Source organism: Pectinophora gossypiella, chromosome 21 (genome assembly GCF_024362695.1).
Source record: "Pectinophora gossypiella chromosome 21, ilPecGoss1.1, whole genome shotgun sequence".
In the NCBI taxonomy this organism is placed as follows: domain Eukaryota; kingdom Metazoa; phylum Arthropoda; class Insecta; order Lepidoptera; family Gelechiidae; genus Pectinophora; species Pectinophora gossypiella.
In genome coordinates, this window is record NC_065424.1 from 2817296 (window position 1) to 2837391 (window position 20096).

Here is a 20096-nt window from a genome sequence, read left to right on the forward strand (position 1 = left end):
TGGGAGATTTTTCTCTCTCGTGACACAATAGTAGTGTGACGAGAAAATTGGCAATCTTCAGCACTACTTTGACTCGATAGTGTCACAGAATAAGGGTTTTTATCCATATGGATATGCCAGACAGGTGCTTTAGGTACTGCGTGTTATTTACGTAGTAACTATACCTAATCTGTGCCTGGTGATGCTAAACGAATGACACATTCTGCGGTAGTAGGCTGCAGGTGTATTCGAAGCATTAATATTTTTCGTTTAGCTTCAGCCTAACATTTTTGATTTAGCAAAACTTTAAAGATGTTTTAGTACTTTTCTTACAACAGTAGGCGCTTTTAAACAATAAGTCGTGACTATACGTATTCGCTATATTTACGTAAGTACATAAACGAAAGATTATAGAATATTATTGGCACAGTTCACGTTCAGGTGAATAAGGTGAATAAAGTTTTTCAAAAGTAAATTTAATGGACGACTGCTTCGCTGAACACCCAAAGTGTGCTCCTGGTGGTAGAACGGGTAAATTCTAATGCTCTGTTGTGCCCCTTTAGTGGTAGAGAAGGGAAACTTTTGAGTTACCTGTCGTGCTCCTTTTAAGTTATGAACACATTGGAGGGACTACTAAAATGAAATAAGTACTTGAAATATTTGCATAGTCTTTGATAACAAAGACTATGCAAATTAGTAGTTCTATCTAAGTAGATTTTATTGTAGAGATACTATAACTTATTTGAAGTACTCTTCAGAGTCAAGTGCAAATAAAATAGTCATCATGTGTTCCATCCTTTGTAGGGGTAAAGTGGAACCATAAATATAACGACATAAGATGTGCTCCACCAAACCACCAAAGGAGCACTACGGATCATACAAAATTTACTCGTTCTACCACCAGGAGCACACTTTGGGTGTTCAGCGAAGCAGTCGTCACTTAATGCACCCTGGTGATTAAAGATTACTAAAAGTTTGTTTAATGCACCTAGGTGAATTAGCTCAGGTGAATTAAGTTTACGAAGGGTCAGTGACGGGATACCATACCACTGTAGTATTTATATTAATACTTAAAATATCAATGGGTTGTGGGTTCATTTACAATTCATAAAATAACGAATATTAAGTATCTGTTCTGCTAGGGCCTTTATCAACTTCCTGCATAAAAACCTTCTGTCGCCATTCTTTCCGATCCACTCACATCCATAATATGACGGTGAACAAACAAAACGCAGTAATATATTAAACATATTATTTATTATGTCAATGAATAAATAAATAACTACTTTTTGTAGTAAGTATTACATTAAAAAACTATTCCTGGTTACCAACTTTCCGTAACAAAATTTAAATTATTAAATAAATTATTTTACCAAACCCTGTTTTAAATCGTTTGCGTAAAAATAAATCTAACACTCTACTGACACTAAAGTTTTTCAATAAAATGTTGTCTGTCCAGAATGTGGCTCCGACGTACCCACGGGCCTACGATACATCGTGTGGGTGTGAATAGGAGAGAGTATATATTGGGTGGTTTATGCGCGGCCACACTTCTGTCGCTTGGTGGCCGGGTCAGTCTTGCACACCTCAAAGGAGCTGCATTTCACGTTGCCGCAGTATACCCCAGCACCGCCCGCTGGAATCATATTAAAATATCATTTTTACAACTTTCGGACAGTTAAAACATATACATACATAAATAGACAGCCTATATATGTCCCACTGCTCGACACAGGCCTCCCCTCGATCAACCGGAGGGGGTATGGAGAATACTCCACCACGCTGCTCCACTGCGGGTTGGTGGAGAAATGTTGTTGGTGGAGTAAGTTAAAACATAAACGGTACGTGAAAACGACACATTTAACAAAAGCTCACGACTATATTCCAATTAGTCAGAGGTACACTCATGAGAAATACCACGTACCCACTTTAGAACCCTGTCGCACTGTCATATTTGACATTTAATGAGACTTACGGTTTAATTTGTCAAAAAAAGTTAATGTGACATGGTTTCAAAGTGTACATATTAGTACTCATGACCGTACATCTATCGCAAGAAACTAAGTACGGTCACGAGTACTAATATGTACACTTTGAAACCATGTCACATTAACTTTTTTTGACAAATTAAAACGTAACTCTCATTATAAGTCAAATATGATAGTTCGACAGGGTTCTAAAGTGCGTACATGATATTGCTCATGACTGTACCCACACCGCAGAGCACCGAGCTCTCTGTTTGTGTTTATGTGTGTGTGATTTGTGTTACGACATATTTCGTATCTGTAAATGCATTTTGGTTCCATTCAACCCGATTACTCTAGCCGTAGAGGCAGCCAATCAGCTCGCGGCACCAAACACTTCAGGACCCCGATACCCAATCATAATCAACCAGATGAGACGAACAGAGTTTACTCCATCGCATCAAGTTTAGTATCAATTTACTTAACCACAACGATGCAATATTTTGAAATATGCTTCATTCACTTGTTGAATGGAACCTTTATTTTTTTGACGTAATTTATTGTAGATTTGCCGCAGATGGGATTAACTACTTGGCCGGACAAATGGGGAGCGCTGCAGGCTCTCACCCGGTATAACGTTTAAGACAACAGGCCTGAGGGTGCCCAGTTGGACGCGAACCTCGGCTCAGGGCGTCGTCTGCTAGGAAAAATATTTGAAAGAATTAATCGACCCTAGTGGGTCGATAGCGATAAGCGCTGATTGAGGGAAATCGTCGACCACGCCGGCGAGGATATTAGTCCAAAGTGGTGATCGATTGATATTGGCCCCGATTCCTGCAGGCACCTCCCAATTTTTCTTTAAGTTATACCTGTCATTTTCTTATCCACCGAAAAGGAAAGGGACGGATGATTGACAGCGCTTAATTTTAGGAAGTATGAGTAAATGAATAAATAACCCGGGTATCTCGATGGTATGCAAACCGTTTGACGTGTGCTGTCAACCTTAATTCTGTCGGGTTATTAGCCAATGCATTTTTTTATAGGCTTGTTTTAGATTTGTGCTTAAAATTGACGTGTGTTCCACAAATTTTATGCTTGTCGATTACCCGTCCCTTTCCTTTTCGGCGGATAAGAAAAATGACACATATAACTTGAAATAAAATTAGATGGTGTTTAAAGGAATTAGCACCATTGTTAAGTATTGTTGATTGTTGTGTACTGACACTGTGAGTACTTGTCCTGCGAGCCAGAGGCCCCGCCGTATGCTGCGGGCTCGGTGCACGAGCGCGCGTTGCACGAGTTGGGGCAGCACACCTTGCCGTGGGTGCACTCGTAGTTCTGCTGGCACTTGGGGCTGCAGCTGTACACCTTCGACGGCTGCGGGCACGACCCGCCGCCCGCTGGAACGGACATCACATCACTCAGTTTTAACCAAGTCCAAAGATGATGACAAAAGTATACTAACAGCTGCAAACAGATACTTTTTCTTTTGACGTGGCTTCAAATGACATTAAACTTGTGTTGATGAGGCTGGTATTCCACCTCACCATCTACACGGTAGAAAAAACATATTTACTTACAGCTTATAGCAAACAGAGACATTTTTTCTTTTGACGCAAATGGAATAAAATACTTGGCCGTACAATTGGGGAGCACTGAGGGCACTTACCCAGTACAAAATTTAAAACAACACGCTTGAGGGTGCCCAGTAAGGCGCGAACCGCGGCTCAGGGCGTCGTCTGACAGAATTATATTTTGAAATAATGAATCAACCCTAGTGGTCAAACAGAAGCAATATCAGGAGTACCTATGTTGAATGAAACCACGATTGTTTCTTGTGTGAACGGATCCTTGCAAACTCGGAGAAATTCCTGTGTAAATGTTGAGGTTACACATAACTCATGGCTATTTCCCTCCGGGGTAAGCAGAATTTTCATCTGTTTTATTAATTATGGGGTTATTATTAAATAATATGCTACCTGCGTCAACTGTAGCGATCATCAGACACGCCGCAAAGATGGCCAACACGATTGTTGCGGAACCTGAAATTAAATTAGTTTAGTTTAGTTCAGGGGTTCCCAAACTTTCCAGATAACTGAATATCCACTAAATATCCTGCTAAATTACCCCTCCCTTAAGAAGGAGGGAAGGACGGAAGATATATTTCTGGGTAAGCAGAGACTATGGAAATCCATTTAGTTCGATCCTGACACACTTCTTGCTTCCTCCACATTTATCTATCGTTTCATACACGCACGCCGGTTCAGAGTAGATAGATAGACCAGCGTACTTTTATATAAGAGATGAGAAGAGACCTTTTGGAGATGTCTTCAATTTTAAGAATGTTAGAATAGAATAGACTAGAAATCGTATATTACAAAAGGACGCCAGACACAAACAAAATCAAGAAAATAACTGCGGAACCCTGGTGAATTTTCTACAGAAATCATAGGTTCAAGACAGTTTCTGCATACTGATAACTTTCGAAATTAGCATCAAGATCGTAAATCCAAACATTCAAGGTCCCGAGACGATCACCTGTGGCGCGCTGCAGTCGCAAGGAGCGACCCTGATCGGACCCTGACCTGACCACGGCAGAAACCAATCACCAGTTTATTGCTTTATCCTTTGTAATTTAAATAATCTTGCTTGTACTGTACCCAATGTAGGTATTTTGTAATAAAGTTACTTTTTATTAATCACTTACTTCCGTCAAGGTAATAAGTAATTAATAAAAATAGTAAGTACCTATCTATTATATATAGCTAAAGTCGTATATTGGAGTAATTTACGAAATTTTATTATTATGCAACGAATTTGTTTTTGGTATAAACATTGGTTTTGTTTTTCCCCGAAGGGTAAGGCAAAGGGAACTATACCCGTCTAGAAAATTCTTGTCAAGAATTTGAATATATAATAAGTCTGCACTGTTCCAGTCAAGTAACCTACTTGTGTACAAATCTTCTTGGTTAATTCTGGTGTTTAAGAAAAAAAAAATACAATTCAATATCTCTACTTGGTCTGTGACTTCAATATACTTCATAGAGCAACGCGGACCTTCGCGGTATGTTATTTATTCATAATTTATTTAATATTATATTTAGATTTATAACTTTTATAATATCTATAAAGATAAGGACACAAGGAGGCTAGTTTCCAACTAAAAGTCAATCAGCTACTTTTTACTCTTGTTTTACATACGTCAGAGTACGAAATTACAATGAGTTTGTAGGTATGAAAAAGCACACCGTGAGGTCATAGAAGAAAGTGATAAAATGTCAGACCTATTATTACGCGTTTCTTGAATAAATAAGTTACTTAAAATAGAAAGGAAGAAAACGTTTCTCGTCAGTTTTAGATCTGTCGTTATTTAGTAAACAGAATTGCATAATTTATCTTTGACCAGTAGGGCAACATGATAAAATCTTGTCACGTGATAAAATCTTGTCACGGTCATTTTATCGATTCTGTTATAATTATATCGTTTAATAAAAATAAGCTAAATATGTCATGTCGTTCTGCCGCAAATACGAACAAAATCACGTGGCACGCATGGGGCGAAAACAAACATATCGATTTTGACAAAATTTATTGAATCGATCGATAATTTTATTACGTTGCGCATATTAGCATTGCTGGCATATCTTACTACCCAATTGTCAAACTTATCAAACGGAAGAGGAGCATCAACGGCTAAGCGGCGATTAATCAATAAGACATCCGCCAAGGTTGTTGGATCGAAGCCAGCGAGAACCACAGGACACCGGAGTGAGGTGACCCTACACTGGTCCTCATTGCTATAGAGGTAGGTGATGTCAGACAATTTGCCAATGAATTCTAGACCTCGGCCACAGGAAACCAAACTCATTAGGTACATTAGGTAGGTATAAAGTACCAAACGTGTCATGCCACGAGTATGATAAACAACAAATATAGGTAGTGGTTTTCTTCCTTCGTTTGGGCTGTGAGGTAATTACTAACCTCATCAACCCTGCTGTCATGGTTGTTATTGAGCCGCTAAAGGCCCCTGATATAGCTCATGAAATGACAAACGACTAACTAATTACATTTTACTTTCGGACAATCGGGTGATCAGCCTGTAACGTCCTATCGCACCTGGGACCTCCGTATCGTGAGCCCAACGCTTTACCAATGCGGTGGGCAGTCATAAAATATTACATAAACATAAAAAATACGTGATGAATTTGATAAAATATAATGACGCGTGTTAGGTACCTAACCTAAATTGTCATTACTTTTTTTGCTATATGTTCAACGCAGATCATGTCAATGTAAACAATGTGATTAGGATAGCCAAGACGTAGAAATCCGTTACATATGATGGATGAGATATACTTTTGATGGACTAGTACATTTCTAAATGTGACAACTCCTATGATATATCCGGGATGATATATGCAATATGGAGCATAGGTACAATCAAAGAGCACTGTACTTATTTTTTTTAATAAAAAAAAAAGTGCAGTCACCGAGCCCTACGGATTATTTGTAAACAGTGGTGAAATTATGTACGATTAGTTGTCATGACTATAAAATTTATGTTTTTGTAGGTGTTTTTGGTCTATTATAGAAACGACCAGGAGGTCTCAAGTGCAACCAGTTAATTCATTACTTTGCAAGAAACTGATTGGACTTTTGCACCTTATCGTACATGCGACAGTACTTATAGAAGTTTGTATTTACGTTCCTGTTTATGTATGGGACCTAGTAACTTCTAGACAAATAAATACTTACTTAAAAAAATAAAGGAGGAAAATAAAAAATTCTTAAATAAAAACTCAGAAAGCTCGTTGAGGTGTTGGTATTACTTAGTTCATCGTGCGGTAGATGTACCTCTGACTACCTCGTTAAGTAAAAGACTCTTCGTATAAAGTTCTAAGTACTTTCACCACATTAAAAAAACAGAAATTATACTAAATGAATGTGTTGTTAGGTATAGAAAACTTGATACCTAAAAGTCTTTCGTAAAAGGTTGAGTTCAAGTTGTTGGCATGTTGATAAGAGAACAAAATTATGCACGTATAAATTTAATTTACTAAATGTGGACTGAAGAAGCGATAAAGTCATAATGACCCAAACTTACTTACTTAATTACGTTTTCACGAATGTAAGCAGGAAGAAGACCATGGGATAGGAATCGGAGTTAGGTTGGACAAACAATAAAGCAGCTCTACGTTAATTGAGTATGGTCTAATTTGTATAGTTTCGGTTAGGGCATGGTTTGATTTTCATACCAGTTATTCATGCAGTGTGAACTGCGACCAAAACAAGACTTAAATCAATAATCGACGGAATTTCCCAGCACACGACGTATAGCATTAAGATTAAGTAAACAATAAAGTAATTGCTTACCCATTATCGTTTGTTTTCCTCTTAAATAGTTGTTTAAAATACGACACTACAGATCTCGCTGGATGCTGGGTGGAGACTGGTAGGTCGGTACTAGACGCTACCAGTGCCCAAACGGGTGCGCCGGCGCAGACCGGTGTTATGGCAGCTTTACCGCGACTAGCTATTGTGAAATAAAGATGTTTTTTTTTCTTAATTTAAAATATGTGAGTTTATGTATGTATTTATAAAAAGAACCGGACTGGTCTATTTATCACAAGCCAAGAAAATGGCTCTGTCTGCGCTGGTATAGATTGCAGGCGTAAGTAATACTAATACTTTCTTAGAGACATTAAAGAAGCCGTTTTTTTTTGTGATACAAGATTAGATGTAATAAGAAAATGTAAACTGTTCACTAATTTAGAACCACGCTCTTGTCGGTGTAGCATTCTTCATTCTTGTCTATCAAAAACCAATTCCTTCACTTCCGTATAAAACACGACGTTCGCCTTCTCTTTAATCTATTATGTAAGCTCTTCTTGGTCTTCCCCTTCCTCTTTTTCCTTGTAGCTTCCCTTATATGATGTTTTTAATAAATGCGTCGTCTCTTATTAAGTCCAATCATCTTGCCTCTTCTGTCCTTAATAACTCTCAATATTTCTTGCCCTTGAACTTTGAATTTTTCGTTAATGTAAGTGTATTGTATATTTATTGGCGTTTTGTTATCACGGTCTGCTGAACTTTGCAAATATATACTTAGGTACTTATGTGCAGAATAATTCCTATTAGTGGCGCCTGACTCAGTATTATTATTAATGTTGATAAGATCGTAAAGAGAATGACTGACCGCAATAACAAACACAATAAGTGGTCTGTTAAACTGGTGCATATCACATAATATACATACGTACTAACACGAGAGATACTTACATAAACAGCCTATATACGTCCCACTGCTGGGCACAGGTCTCCCCTCAATCAACCGGAGGGGGTATACGAGAGACACTTAATATTATAGAATACCTGGGCACTTGGGTAAAAAAAAACATTGGAAAACTTCTTATGTGGGTTCATCTTGCGATGGATGTATCTACATTCCTAATCATTATCATCTCCCTGGCATTATCCCGTTTTTCACGGAGTCCGCTTACCTAACTTGAAGATTTGACAGGTCCGGTTTTTATAGAAGCCACTGCCTGTCTGCCCTTTCAACTCGCGAAGGAAAACCAGCTCAATATAGGTTACATACCCCCGAAAATGCATTTCACGGGATGTGGGTTTCCGAACGATGTTTTCCTTCACCGCTGAGCACGTGATAATCATTTATAATCCAAACATGAATTCGAAAACAAATTCGACAATCTTTGGTTCAGGCCTGTGCTGGACTCGAGAATTTTAAAATAGAGAATAGGTAGGTACTTACTATTAGTAACACATTGTCTAGTATCACTCATGTGAAACATTGGTAGGTGTACGGGAAAAACACAGTAATTGCTCACGCATGTTGTTTCAAGAGAGTAAATTACCTATAAACTTGTATAAACGCATAATTGACAATTTACAAAATGACTTAATACATTTCAATACTTACTATAATAGTTCCATCGGCCTTATTATGTCAATACAAGATTACATCCTTGATATAAATAAGATATAGTTATATTTTTTCCTCGTATTATGTACTTATACGCACCTACAAGCCGCAAGTAACTGTTACAGGTAGCTACATAAATAATGTCCACTAATTCCTGCTTTGGATCGTTTGGATCAGTGTCGCACATATAGAATGTTAAGAACAAAAGTATTACCATTTTAAAATAAAAAAGTAAAAAAATATAATTTGTTGGATGTTGCCAACAATCAGTTAGCCACCGTCACACAGTCATGTTTCTTTACCGGTTGAGAGGTGTTAGAACTCCCAATTTATCCGACTGAATATAGCTCGAAGAAAATCTACGACAGCCACAAAAAATGGTCAAGCCATCTCAAATCCTCTGACTACACTGTTAGGAGGCAAAAAGATGAACGTGTTTACGTGATGAATATTTACTGCTTCTTTGTAGTTACATATACATTCTGTTTATAACCTTATTAAATTAGCATTATTAACTGCAATTATTTTAATTATTTTGGTAGCTGAAGCTGTCTTATTACTATTGACTCTGCCCACCTCAGCCGGGATCACGCGCGTGAATTTACTTAGGTAAGTAAGTAAATAATGTTCAATTATTTTGCGATGCAATAAAGAATTATGTTATCAAAGTAAAATTATATAGGTGAGTTTTGAAACTGGCTCGGTTGGTATATAATTTTGTTAGAAGAATTTATTTTAAACATCAAATTCGAAGGCTTAAAGCTAAAAAATATACTTACTTACCTACTACCTACAGGCAAATATAATCTGAGTGCAGTAATCTTTGTCTTTTAAATACCTATACTATTTATTTCTTATATTTTAGTAACCTACAACCTTTGTCATTCCGACAATTTAATAACGTCGAGGGCATTCACCCGGGCAATGACACAAGCTAATGAAGTATGCTATTATCACATGACAATTACACACAATTATGCCAATTATTAATATCAGGCAGACTGGGAGAAGAAGCAAAATACACCTGAGTATATAGTATATCTCCACCGACCCGCAATGGAGCAACTTGGTGGAGTATGCTCCGTACCCCCTCCGGTTGATTGAGGGGAGGCCGGTGCCCAGCAGTGGGACATATATAGGCTATTTATGTATGTTTATATAGTATATCTGACCGGGTAATTAGTTTAATTCTTCCTCCGGAAGAGAAGAGAGCTATACGGTTCACCACGTTGGTCTAACAGAAATGCTCAGGTGAAGCGTGGGTGCTCAGTTCATCAGTGGGTGCGATGGATGTTCCTACATCTGACTAGCCCAATTGGAAATACAGTCGTGAGCTTACGTATGTATGAAAAGCTGCATCGGGAAAGTGAACGCCGCTTCTTATAACGAAGTCAAAGGATTTGCAACTGGTAATGATAGATGGAAAATGCTACATAAGTACACATCGGTAAGATCTTCTCTCTTATGTTTTTAAATAAGAGTTTGGTTGGTGGGTACGGTCGAGTACTTACTAATATGGATACACTTTGAAACCATTTCACATTAACTTTTTTGACAAATTAAACCGTAAGTCTCATTAAATGTCAAATATGATAGTGCGACAGGGTTCTAATGTGGATCCATGATATTGCTCATGACTGTACCTTTACAATGCATTATGTTTCGCTGTTCGTCTGCGCAGCATATGGTCACAGACGCTATAATAGTGGTGGATCACTTCTACAGTTTTAAAAACAATCACTAGTGTAACAAAAAACACGAAAGGAAAGAAAAATACTAATAAGAAAATTGACCACATAATTGGAAAAATATGAAGACTGTTCGCGAATGAGTTATAATTGAGACTAAAGATAATTATGAATACCTTTATATATATAAATAAGTAGGTACCTGCTTAGTATTTTGTTTCTGGTGTAGGTAATATCGTTGAACCCAACATAAAGTTTAAACTGGCGGGAATTGAGATCATATCGTTTTTATGCGCATTTGCTCTAACAATAGCTTATTGTACACATTTTCTTCATAAGTAATTTTCACAGTTAGGTATTGAGTATTATTTTTCGTAAATGTAAATTTCAAAATAGGCATTTATGTTTGTTGGTTTGTCTTTAATGTTTTATCAACTTATTTTTTGCTCCACCTAGCACCAATGCCTCGTAGAGATTTAATGACAAAGCTGCGTGTACCGGCCATTTTAATTTAGGCTTTCATATAAAATGAGCATTTTATAGGCGAGTAGTAAAATTTTATTGAGTACTTACTTAGTTATTATTTGAAGACCTAATTTACAAGGCAAATATCGTAGCTTAGGCTTTAATCTCTATAGATACCTATATAAGTACCCAGGTAGTAAAGTATGCTTTTTCTAACTTTTGCAATTTTCCAATATAAAATCGTCGCATTTGTGAAGAAAACTAAAGAATTAACTTACCTACTGACTAAGGACTAGCAAAAAAAAACCTAATAGGTAGGTACCTATGTGGGTGTCCACATAGTTCATGGATGGAGGACTAACCCAATTGGTAATATACTTAGTCGTGAGATTATGTTATGTTGATTACCAGGGCGTGTTTTTTCAGCTTTCCGCGACAAGGAAATTCCTACCTGGCTACTAAACTAACCTGAATAAGTATATGAAAATAATGAAAGGTTTTGCATTGATTAGTCGAAGGTCTTGCTTGTTGAGAACGGGTTCTATAGAAATTTATTGCAACAACAATAATAATGTTTATTTCTTTACGATACTCTTCTGTTCAACACTGTTGAATCGATAGCTCTGTTCTTGTTATCTTCAGTTTGTAATAACGTGTCTTTGTAATGTGTTATAAAACTAGCGCCATCTATTGACGAATAGCGTTATTAAGTTAAAAGTGCCACCTAGTGGGAAGTAGTAAAACTAGTTAAGTCTTTTATAGCACCAATTTTGGCTAAAGTAACTATAGAGTATTTTGTAACTGTTACAATACTCTCTTCATAAAAAACCTACTGTTACTTTAAAATACCTAATTTAGTAATCGTTTAGAAATTTACGCACAAGCCAAAAAAAAAACATTATTTATATTCTAAAAAATATGACTATCACCTTTCCTTATGATTATAATTACGTTAAAATATTGTTATTTGTATTCGTGATAGTAATTAAAGTTCACTAAACTATTTAGTTTTATTCTATTTTTTATCCATAACATTCAATTGCTTTGTTTCTGAACGAAAGACGCTGGGGCTGCGCCCCCTATCGGAACAACAAAAAACCAAATTCAAAAAAATCAGTTTTGTAAATGTCAAATGTTCAACGGGCATATCCGCTCTAAAATATCGTGAAAAACGTGTTTTAAGTGTTTTATTTAAAACTGTATGCTATAAATGAGGTGAATAAGCATCCCAAATTATGTTAACAGTGTAAATCTGGTATACTATTGTGTTTTATTGTTGTTTTGAACATGGATCCTTTCACTCAGGTAGGTCTGGGAGTGATTACTTGAAATAACGGCTTTCTGCTGTAAAAGTCGCTAATTTCTCACTAATTTGACCCTTCGGATGTCATTTCAGCGTATGTTGGAGAGAGCACGGGCTAGACAAGAGAAAATTGATCAAAAATTAATCAATTCTGGACAAACTGTTAAGAGAAAACCCTTGTCTGAGAACATATCTACGATTAAAAACGAGAGTTCACCAGTCAAATCCCCGAGCAGAAAATCTAAAGAATCAGTTCTATCGCCTAAAAAGTCCATAAAAGACTCAATTGCATCGCCAAAAAAGTCCTTGAAAGAGACAGTTCCTTCACCTAAAAAACCTTTGAAAGAGTCGACTGTGAAGTCTCCAAGAAGGAGTATACAGAAGCCTGATAATGCTGTGTCTTCACCAGCTAAAGTTCGTAATGATTATATAGTGACTAAGAAAGAGTTTAGGAGCCCAAGGAGTAGTAAAGGAAGTAGTGGGAGGAGAAATTCTGACGTGTCTGTGGAGATCAACATTATGCATAGAAATGACATTCAGATTGAAGTGCAGGTTGAAGAGAGGGATGCTCTGATGGGAGTGGTGTACGACACAAACTCTGACAGTGGTAGCAGTGTCACTATCAAAGAAATTGAAGGTAAGCACTAATAAGACTGACCATTGGCCAATTTATATTGATCTTTTTCAACATTGTCAATATCTACTGCTATTTTTTACTACTTCCTGACTTCTATGTAATATTTAAATGTTGGCTACATAATTAAAAAAGAATAAAATTATTGGTCAATTTAGCAGAGAAGTGTGTTAGGAAATGATCGATAAACTTTTTTTCAGTGTGGTTAATGTTAACTACAATTTTATGGTAACTTTTCTTCCTTTAGAAAAGGGTAAAATTAATTTATTTTTTGTTTATGGCTGGTTTAGTACAACTTATCGAGTAGAGGTTGTATGACAATCTTAGCTGTGCTATAGGCCTTCACCAGTGATAGAATGTCCCCACTTTGGGAATGTTCCCGGCAGTAAAAGGCACAAAACTTATGTATAAAAAGGTTTTATTAACCTACCCTACAGGCAGATAAGACCAGAGTATAAGAAAAAACAATTTGAAAAAGAAAAGCAACAGAAATGTCTTTACTATTATAGAGTTTTTATTATGGGAATTTTCCCACTTTGGGAACATTCTCGGGAATGGCACATCACTGTAGAAAGTACCACTCATACAATGGACTTCTTTATTACAATTTTATTACAATTAAATCCCTTGTAAACATTAACTGTTAGTCTAAACACTTCATCATCACTAATTCGCACTCAGGTCATTAACACTAATCCCTAAATGACATAATAAACAAACAGTACAATAATCCATTTTCCTTAAGTTAATAATATTTATTGTAACCATTATTAGTCACTCAATTAGATAATTGCAATTTCTTGAAACTCATAAAGAGACAATGTTATTGTGAATTTCTGAAGAAAACAGCTTCTAAATAGTAAACAAATTAATTAACTAGAAGTTTGTTAAAGTTGACTGAGCTTTTGTTGCTTAGTTTAAGTTCAATATTTTACTGTGAAGGTGTTAAGGATTGTGTTAAGTTGTTCGAAAAATTTACTAAAGATGGTTTTAGAAGGTAATTTGACAGTTAGTGAACATTTTTTCATTTACATTTTTTAAATTTTTTACATTTTTACATTTTTTATTGTAAGTTCTTATGATATGCTGTGTGTAATTAATATTATTTTAAATAACTTAAATCTAATAATTACAATGTAAGTTAGAATTGTGCTGCTAACGTCCATTTATACATAAATTCACGCCTATATCCCACTGGGATAAGCTGAGACTATGGAATTCCAATAAATCATTTGAGTTTTATTTAGTGTGAATTCTGCTAGAGACATCCTTGCTTGTTAGCTCCCCTTGCCAATGTCTACTTCTCCACACCCCAAGGGTCAGTAAATAAATAAAAACATTAATCCAACTTCCTATTAATTTCAGACGAGGCTCCTAGCAAGCAGTTGGGGCTGAAGCAGTCACAAGTGGAGCCCGAGGGCCGCACCGACCGCCACGCGCTCCGACACGACATCAAGTCCAGGCTCGACCGGCTCGGGAACCTGTATTCAGGTACGCTACATTCGTACAAAATATTATATAAACATATCGCTTTAAGCGAAATGGCCGCCATTTGCCATGTACCTAATGTTACCTGTGCCGTCTAATAACCCTCAACTACAATGCCAGTCGTGCGGCCGCTACTGTCGCTCTCGCATCGGACTTTACAACCATTTTAAAAGCTGCCACAGAAACGCTGTTTGAATCATCTGATAAAGATGTAAAGGCCTGTGATGATGAATGTTACAATAGTTAAGTCTCTTTGAGACTTACATGAGAATGTTAAAACAAATGGTGAATTGCAATGTATATGGTTTGAGGTTGTAACCACAAAGAGATGAAGGGACACTGCAAATTTCGTAGTTATTCTATGTTGAGTATAGTTTTTAACCTAGGACCTCATGTTTGCTGTAGCCATTGCACCTCATAGGGCCCCATAACATACACAAATAAGGCCAAGTCGAGAGTAGTCTAAACCCGCTGATTTAGAGTACCCTTGACCAGGGGGGTTAAAATGGCCACATCGAAGCAATTCATCTAGCAATATTGCTATTTGACATTTGTTTGCATTGCGCACTTTTAGATGAATTGCTTCGATGTGGCATTTTTAGCCCCTCTGGTCTTCCACCCTCATCAAATAGTTACGTCACGATGTCACTAACACCCTGTATAGTGTATATATATATTTTTTTAAATTCCACATGAGTTACAGTATAACTGAGTGAGTCACTTCCTGTGATAATTTAACATGGCTCCATTATCCAGGATGTGATACGATGATAGAATCTAACTGTATTGGTTTGATAAGGGATGTGTCATTGTATTGTTACTTTATCAATAATATGTTAAAATGATGATTATTTAACAGTGAGTTTTCTTTAAAGGTATTTGTGTTAGAAGTGTAAAAGGAAATAGTTATATGTTTTGCACTTTTCAAGGTTCATACTTTTTAATTTATTAAACTGGTTAGCAATTTTGTTGTGCTATATTAAAATTCAAAAGAAGTAAAATTTAATTTTGGTGGTTTAACTAGGCAGTGGTGCTAATTCCTGTAAATACCATCTAATTTTATTTTAAGTTATATCTGTCATTTTCTTATCCGCCGAAAAGGAAAGGGACGGGTAATCGACAAGCATAAAATTTATGGAACACACGTCAATTTTAAGCACAAATCTAAACCAACCGTCTAAAAATTTTACATCCGTCAATAACCCGACACAGTTAAGTAGACAGCACGTCAAACTGATTGCATACCAGCGACGTACCTTTTGATTCGCCCGGGTTATTCATTCATTTACTCATTCTTCCTAAAATTAAGAGCTGTGAATCATCCGTCCCTTTCCTTTTCGACGGATATGAAAATGACGGATATAACTTAAAATAAAATTAGGCGGTGTCTGCAGATTCCTGCAGACACCGCCAGGGCCAGTAAGTAAGTATATAATTGGGTAGTTTCCTAGGTCAAAGATAAATTATGAAATTCTGATTACTAAATAAAGACAGATCTAAAGATGACACAAATGTGTTCTTTTTTCTATTTAAATTATTTATGAATTTTAATTTAATTTAATTTTAAAGGAGCACTGGGCCCGCATGGTGGTTTAGGGCCCGATCTCCCTATCCATCCTTGGGGAAGGCCCGTGCCCCAGCAGTGGGGACGTTAATGGGCTGGTGATGATGAAGATGATGAATTTTAATCAAGAAAAACGTAATAATAAGTGCGATCTTTTGTCACGTTTTTTTTCTATGAAGTCACAGGTTCCTTTTTCATACATATTCCATAGTAATTTCGTGTTTTGTAAAAAGTAACTGATTTGACTGGTTAGAAATTAGCCTATTTTATTGTTCTCTTAAAATTCAAAAGTTATTGAAAAAAGTTATTATGTTTAGATGTTCCTATTTTGAATTTATTCTTGGTGGTTTAGAATTTAGTGAAATAATTTACGCAAGTAGAATTCCTTTCCGAACAGTCTGAGCAAAACGACAAAAGAGAAACATTGCATTATATTATAGTCCATGAAAAAAAACAGAAAAAAACATTATATTTTTGACTAAAGTCTACGTTTCTTCTTTGTGTTTGCTAAACAATTATATTTTTAAAACACAATATTGTTTTTTGTTTTTATAGATCTCAGCATCTCACCCGTGCTTAGGGAAATTAGACAGTAAGCATTCAGGCAAATTGTAATAGTGTATGGATTGGTCAACAATGGTGGTGTCCTTTATATTGTAATGCCTTCATCATCATCAGTCCATTAATATCCCCACTGCTGGGGCACGGGCCTTCCCTATGGATGGATAGGGAGATAGAGCCTTAAACCATCATGCGGGCCCAGTGCGGATTGATGGTGGCTAATGCAGCCGGAACCAACGGCTTAACATGCCTTCCGAAGCACGGAGGATCTCGAGATGAAAACTTTTTTTTTGTGGTCACCCATCCTAAGACCGGCCTTCGCGAAAGTTGCTTAACTTCAACAATCGCAGACCGAGCGCGTTTACCGCTGCGCCACCGAGCTCTTCATTGTAATGCCTTACTATCTGATAATTCTGTTCCAGACAAGCCGAGCCTGTCGTCGCCCATCCACCGCACGGAGGGCGAGTTCTCGGCCGGCACTCCGCCCCCGCCGCGCCCCGCGGAGCCCCGCGCCGGGCGCAAGTTCGGCCGCCTCGCCGCCCTCGCGGACCAGATCAACAACTGGGAGGACGACCTGTCCCATCATGACTTTGTAAGTTACATTTTTATTATGTTGTTTAGTTTTAAAGTGTAAACTGTTATTGGCAATAAATTTATTTTATTTTTATCTTCTTATTACAAAACAAAGAAAATAATCATGAAAAAAATGCGTTATGTAAACACAACTTTACATAATGCATTTTTTGTGTTTCTGATTCTGATAACCTTCCCCTTTAACCTCGTAAAGCCGAGGTTTCCAGACACAATAGTAAAACAATGTAGTTTGGATTTTAAAGGGACTGTCGGCGTTACGACCTTAAAATGATATAAAATTCTACATAGACTTTGTTTAAAAGTTATATGGCAACAAATCTTGAGGTGATTTTGCAGTCCACTACTGTATTTACACTCAGGATAAACATGGCCGTAAAGAAAACCCCGGGACGAAATTTGATAGAACTTTGCCAGAGTCATAGGACAAGCATAAGCTATCATTACAAGCAAGTCTCATCAGTGGAGGTTCTTGGATCAGTTTCGCCCATTCTGCTTTAAAAAAATATAACCCGCCAGAATTAAGTTGACAGCACACTTCAAACGTATTATATAAGAGCAAGATGCCTATTTTATTCGCCCGGGTTATTCTTTCATTATAAAATGAACAGTAGTCAATCATCCGTCCCTTTCCTTTTCGGCGAATAAGAAAATGACGGGTATAACTTAAAATATATTTAGAAAGTGTCTGCAGGAATCGGGGACATTAATGTGTCTAATCTAATCTAGCCTACAAGATCCCACTGCTGGGCAAAGGCCTCCCCTTCCTCTTTCCATTTTTCGCGGTCCTGTGCGTAATCCGACCAGTGCCTCCGGCAACCATTGGCGGTATCATTAATGTGTAAAATACTAAAATAATAGAAGGTATATATTCCTCTTTCAGCATCATGAATCATCAAAGAAGCCCAGTAATGAGTCCAAGAAGCAGTCCAAGGAGCAGCTAGACGCGTCCACCCTGGACGTGTCCATACACTCCATCAACGACATCAACAAGGTTCTACAGTCCAGCACTGCCAAGGCTAATCAGGTCAGAGCCTTGATACTTACAAAACAGCCTATACACTGTAATGAATACTGAGAGGGATGATTCAGTCCACGACTGAGTTGATCATCTCCGTAGCATTATCCCGTTTTTCACAGGGTCCGCTTGAGTTGATATTAATGTGGAACTTTCCGTCGCAAAATTCATGAGTTTTTTGTGTTATAACACCCTGTATATTTCTTTTCTTTTTATTGTTTATATACATATTTATCGATGTTGGTAGGATTATATGTTTATTTTGCCTATTTCTTACTATTTTTTTATATTATTTCTTTTTGTTTTGTATTGCACAATCCCCTGCTACAACGCAGAAACTTCTTTCATCCTAAGGTTGCCTGGCAGAAATTGCTGTTTAGCAATAAGGCCGCCCATTGTGTTTATTTTATTCGTCTGTATATGATCCAGAATTCTCGAGGTTTGACCTAAGTTAGTAATAAAGAATTATTGATTTAAAATGCCCATACTTTTGAAGCCCGATTCAAAATTAGAGTTTTATTGCTCAGCCCTTAACACGTTTTATTTCTATTTCAGACATCCAAAAAGGTCAATACACACACATTTACGAAACCGTCACACGACTACCAGCGGCTCGACAAGAAAATAGTCGCCGAGCTGGTAAGTGATGTCTGCCAACAGTCTCATGTTGACTGACTCTCGGCTGTTTTATAGCTCATGTCGACATGCAATAGATTTCTAGGCGGTTAAGGCCACATTGAAGCAATTCATCTAAAAAAAAAGCACTCACTTTTATTTGCGCAAAAATTGCGCAATATTGCCATTTTAGATGAATTGCTTCAATGTGGATTGTTTTAAACCGCTGTGCTGATAATGTTTTAGGATAAACAGCGGAACCGGAGAAAATATTAATTTGTTTCAGAATAGATTGTGTTATTGATATTCTATCCTCATATATCAGCCAGAATGTTATTTTTTTTTTATTTTTTGAAATAGGAGTTTTATTTTTAAATCTTTTGTTGTATATAGACGAATTTAAATGTTTTAGTTATGAATGAAAAAAAAAAAAGGTTTTCTATTTGTTTGCAAACGGTTTTGACGACAAGGTAAGTTTTTTATTTTAAATAAGTACATGTTCTAAATTTAAAAATATTCCTTTTAATAGTTTATCTATATTTAATTTGCAGTATTTTCTTTTTAGGTTATTTTCAGAAATGTATTGTTTCGTGTTAATTATATTACAAATTGCGACTAACGGAATGTACACAGCTTCCTACGATTGGTATCAATGGTGTGTTGGGATAAATACGTATTTAAAATAAACGGTTGTGGGTTTAAGAATAAGTCTATTTCAGTTACAAAAGCGGCGAAGTTGCATTATCGAATGTCCTTTTAAGTTTTAGATTTTTATTCTGATTTATATAGGTGGAAACCTGTTATTGGTTTAGTTTTTAAGTATGATTTTCTTTCTTTAACAGTCGAAAACGCTGCGAAAGGGGATTATAAAGGCCACATCGAAGCAAGTCATAATAATATTATGTATTAATAAATATTAAAAAAATATATTAAAATATTAAAAATATATATATTAATAAAGCAATATTGCTATTTGCAATTTGTTTGCATTGCGCATTTACTTTTATATGCACGAATGGCAAATTGCTCGTTTTAGAGGAATTGCTTCGATGTTGCCTTTTTAATCCCACTGTTCTTAATTTAAAACCAATAGTAATTCCTTTCCAATATGAATTCACTAAGTTTTGGCATCGTAAATGCGACTAAGTTCAAGTTCACCACCGTCGTAAATCATCAATGACAGGGACGTTTCCGATCAATGGAATAATTTGAATAACGACGTATTAGTACAGAATATATAATAGTATAACGATATCAGTATATGGATCTATCGAGACGTCGCG

At 36.6% G+C, this 20096-nt stretch overlaps 2 protein-coding genes across 4 annotated transcripts in view; one reads left to right on the top strand and one right to left on the bottom strand.

Moving 5' to 3' along the window:
- Positions 1–1217: 1217 nt before the first annotated feature.
- LOC126376740 (WAP, Kazal, immunoglobulin, Kunitz and NTR domain-containing protein) lies at positions 1218–7474 on the bottom strand. The gene is made up of 4 exons (XM_050024305.1): positions 7317–7474; positions 3923–3985; positions 3167–3343; positions 1218–1615 (listed from the first exon to the last, which is right to left on the bottom strand). The coding sequence occupies exons 1-4, from the start codon at positions 7318–7320 to the stop codon at positions 1515–1517; spliced, it is 345 nt and encodes a 114-aa protein (XP_049880262.1). The 5' UTR covers positions 7321–7474; the 3' UTR covers positions 1218–1514.
- A 4698-nt stretch (positions 7475–12172) lies between these two features.
- The window catches only part of LOC126376469 (anillin), a 65834-nt gene continuing 57910 nt past the window's right edge, over positions 12173–20096 (top strand). The window contains exons 1-6 of one of the 3 annotated variants that reach the window (XM_050023853.1): positions 12173–12344; positions 12436–12979; positions 14342–14467; positions 17012–17181; positions 18064–18207; positions 18754–18837. In XM_050023853.1, the coding sequence (XP_049879810.1) occupies positions 12327–12344; positions 12436–12979; positions 14342–14467; positions 17012–17181; positions 18064–18207; positions 18754–18837 (1086 nt within the window). In that variant the 5' untranslated portion in view covers positions 12173–12326. Of the gene's footprint in view, positions 12345–12435; positions 12980–13801; positions 13974–14341; positions 14468–15337; positions 15394–17011; positions 17182–18063; positions 18208–18753; positions 18838–20096 lie in introns of those variants that run through there. The other 2 variants (XM_050023854.1, XM_050023855.1) reach the window with 2 other exon arrangements.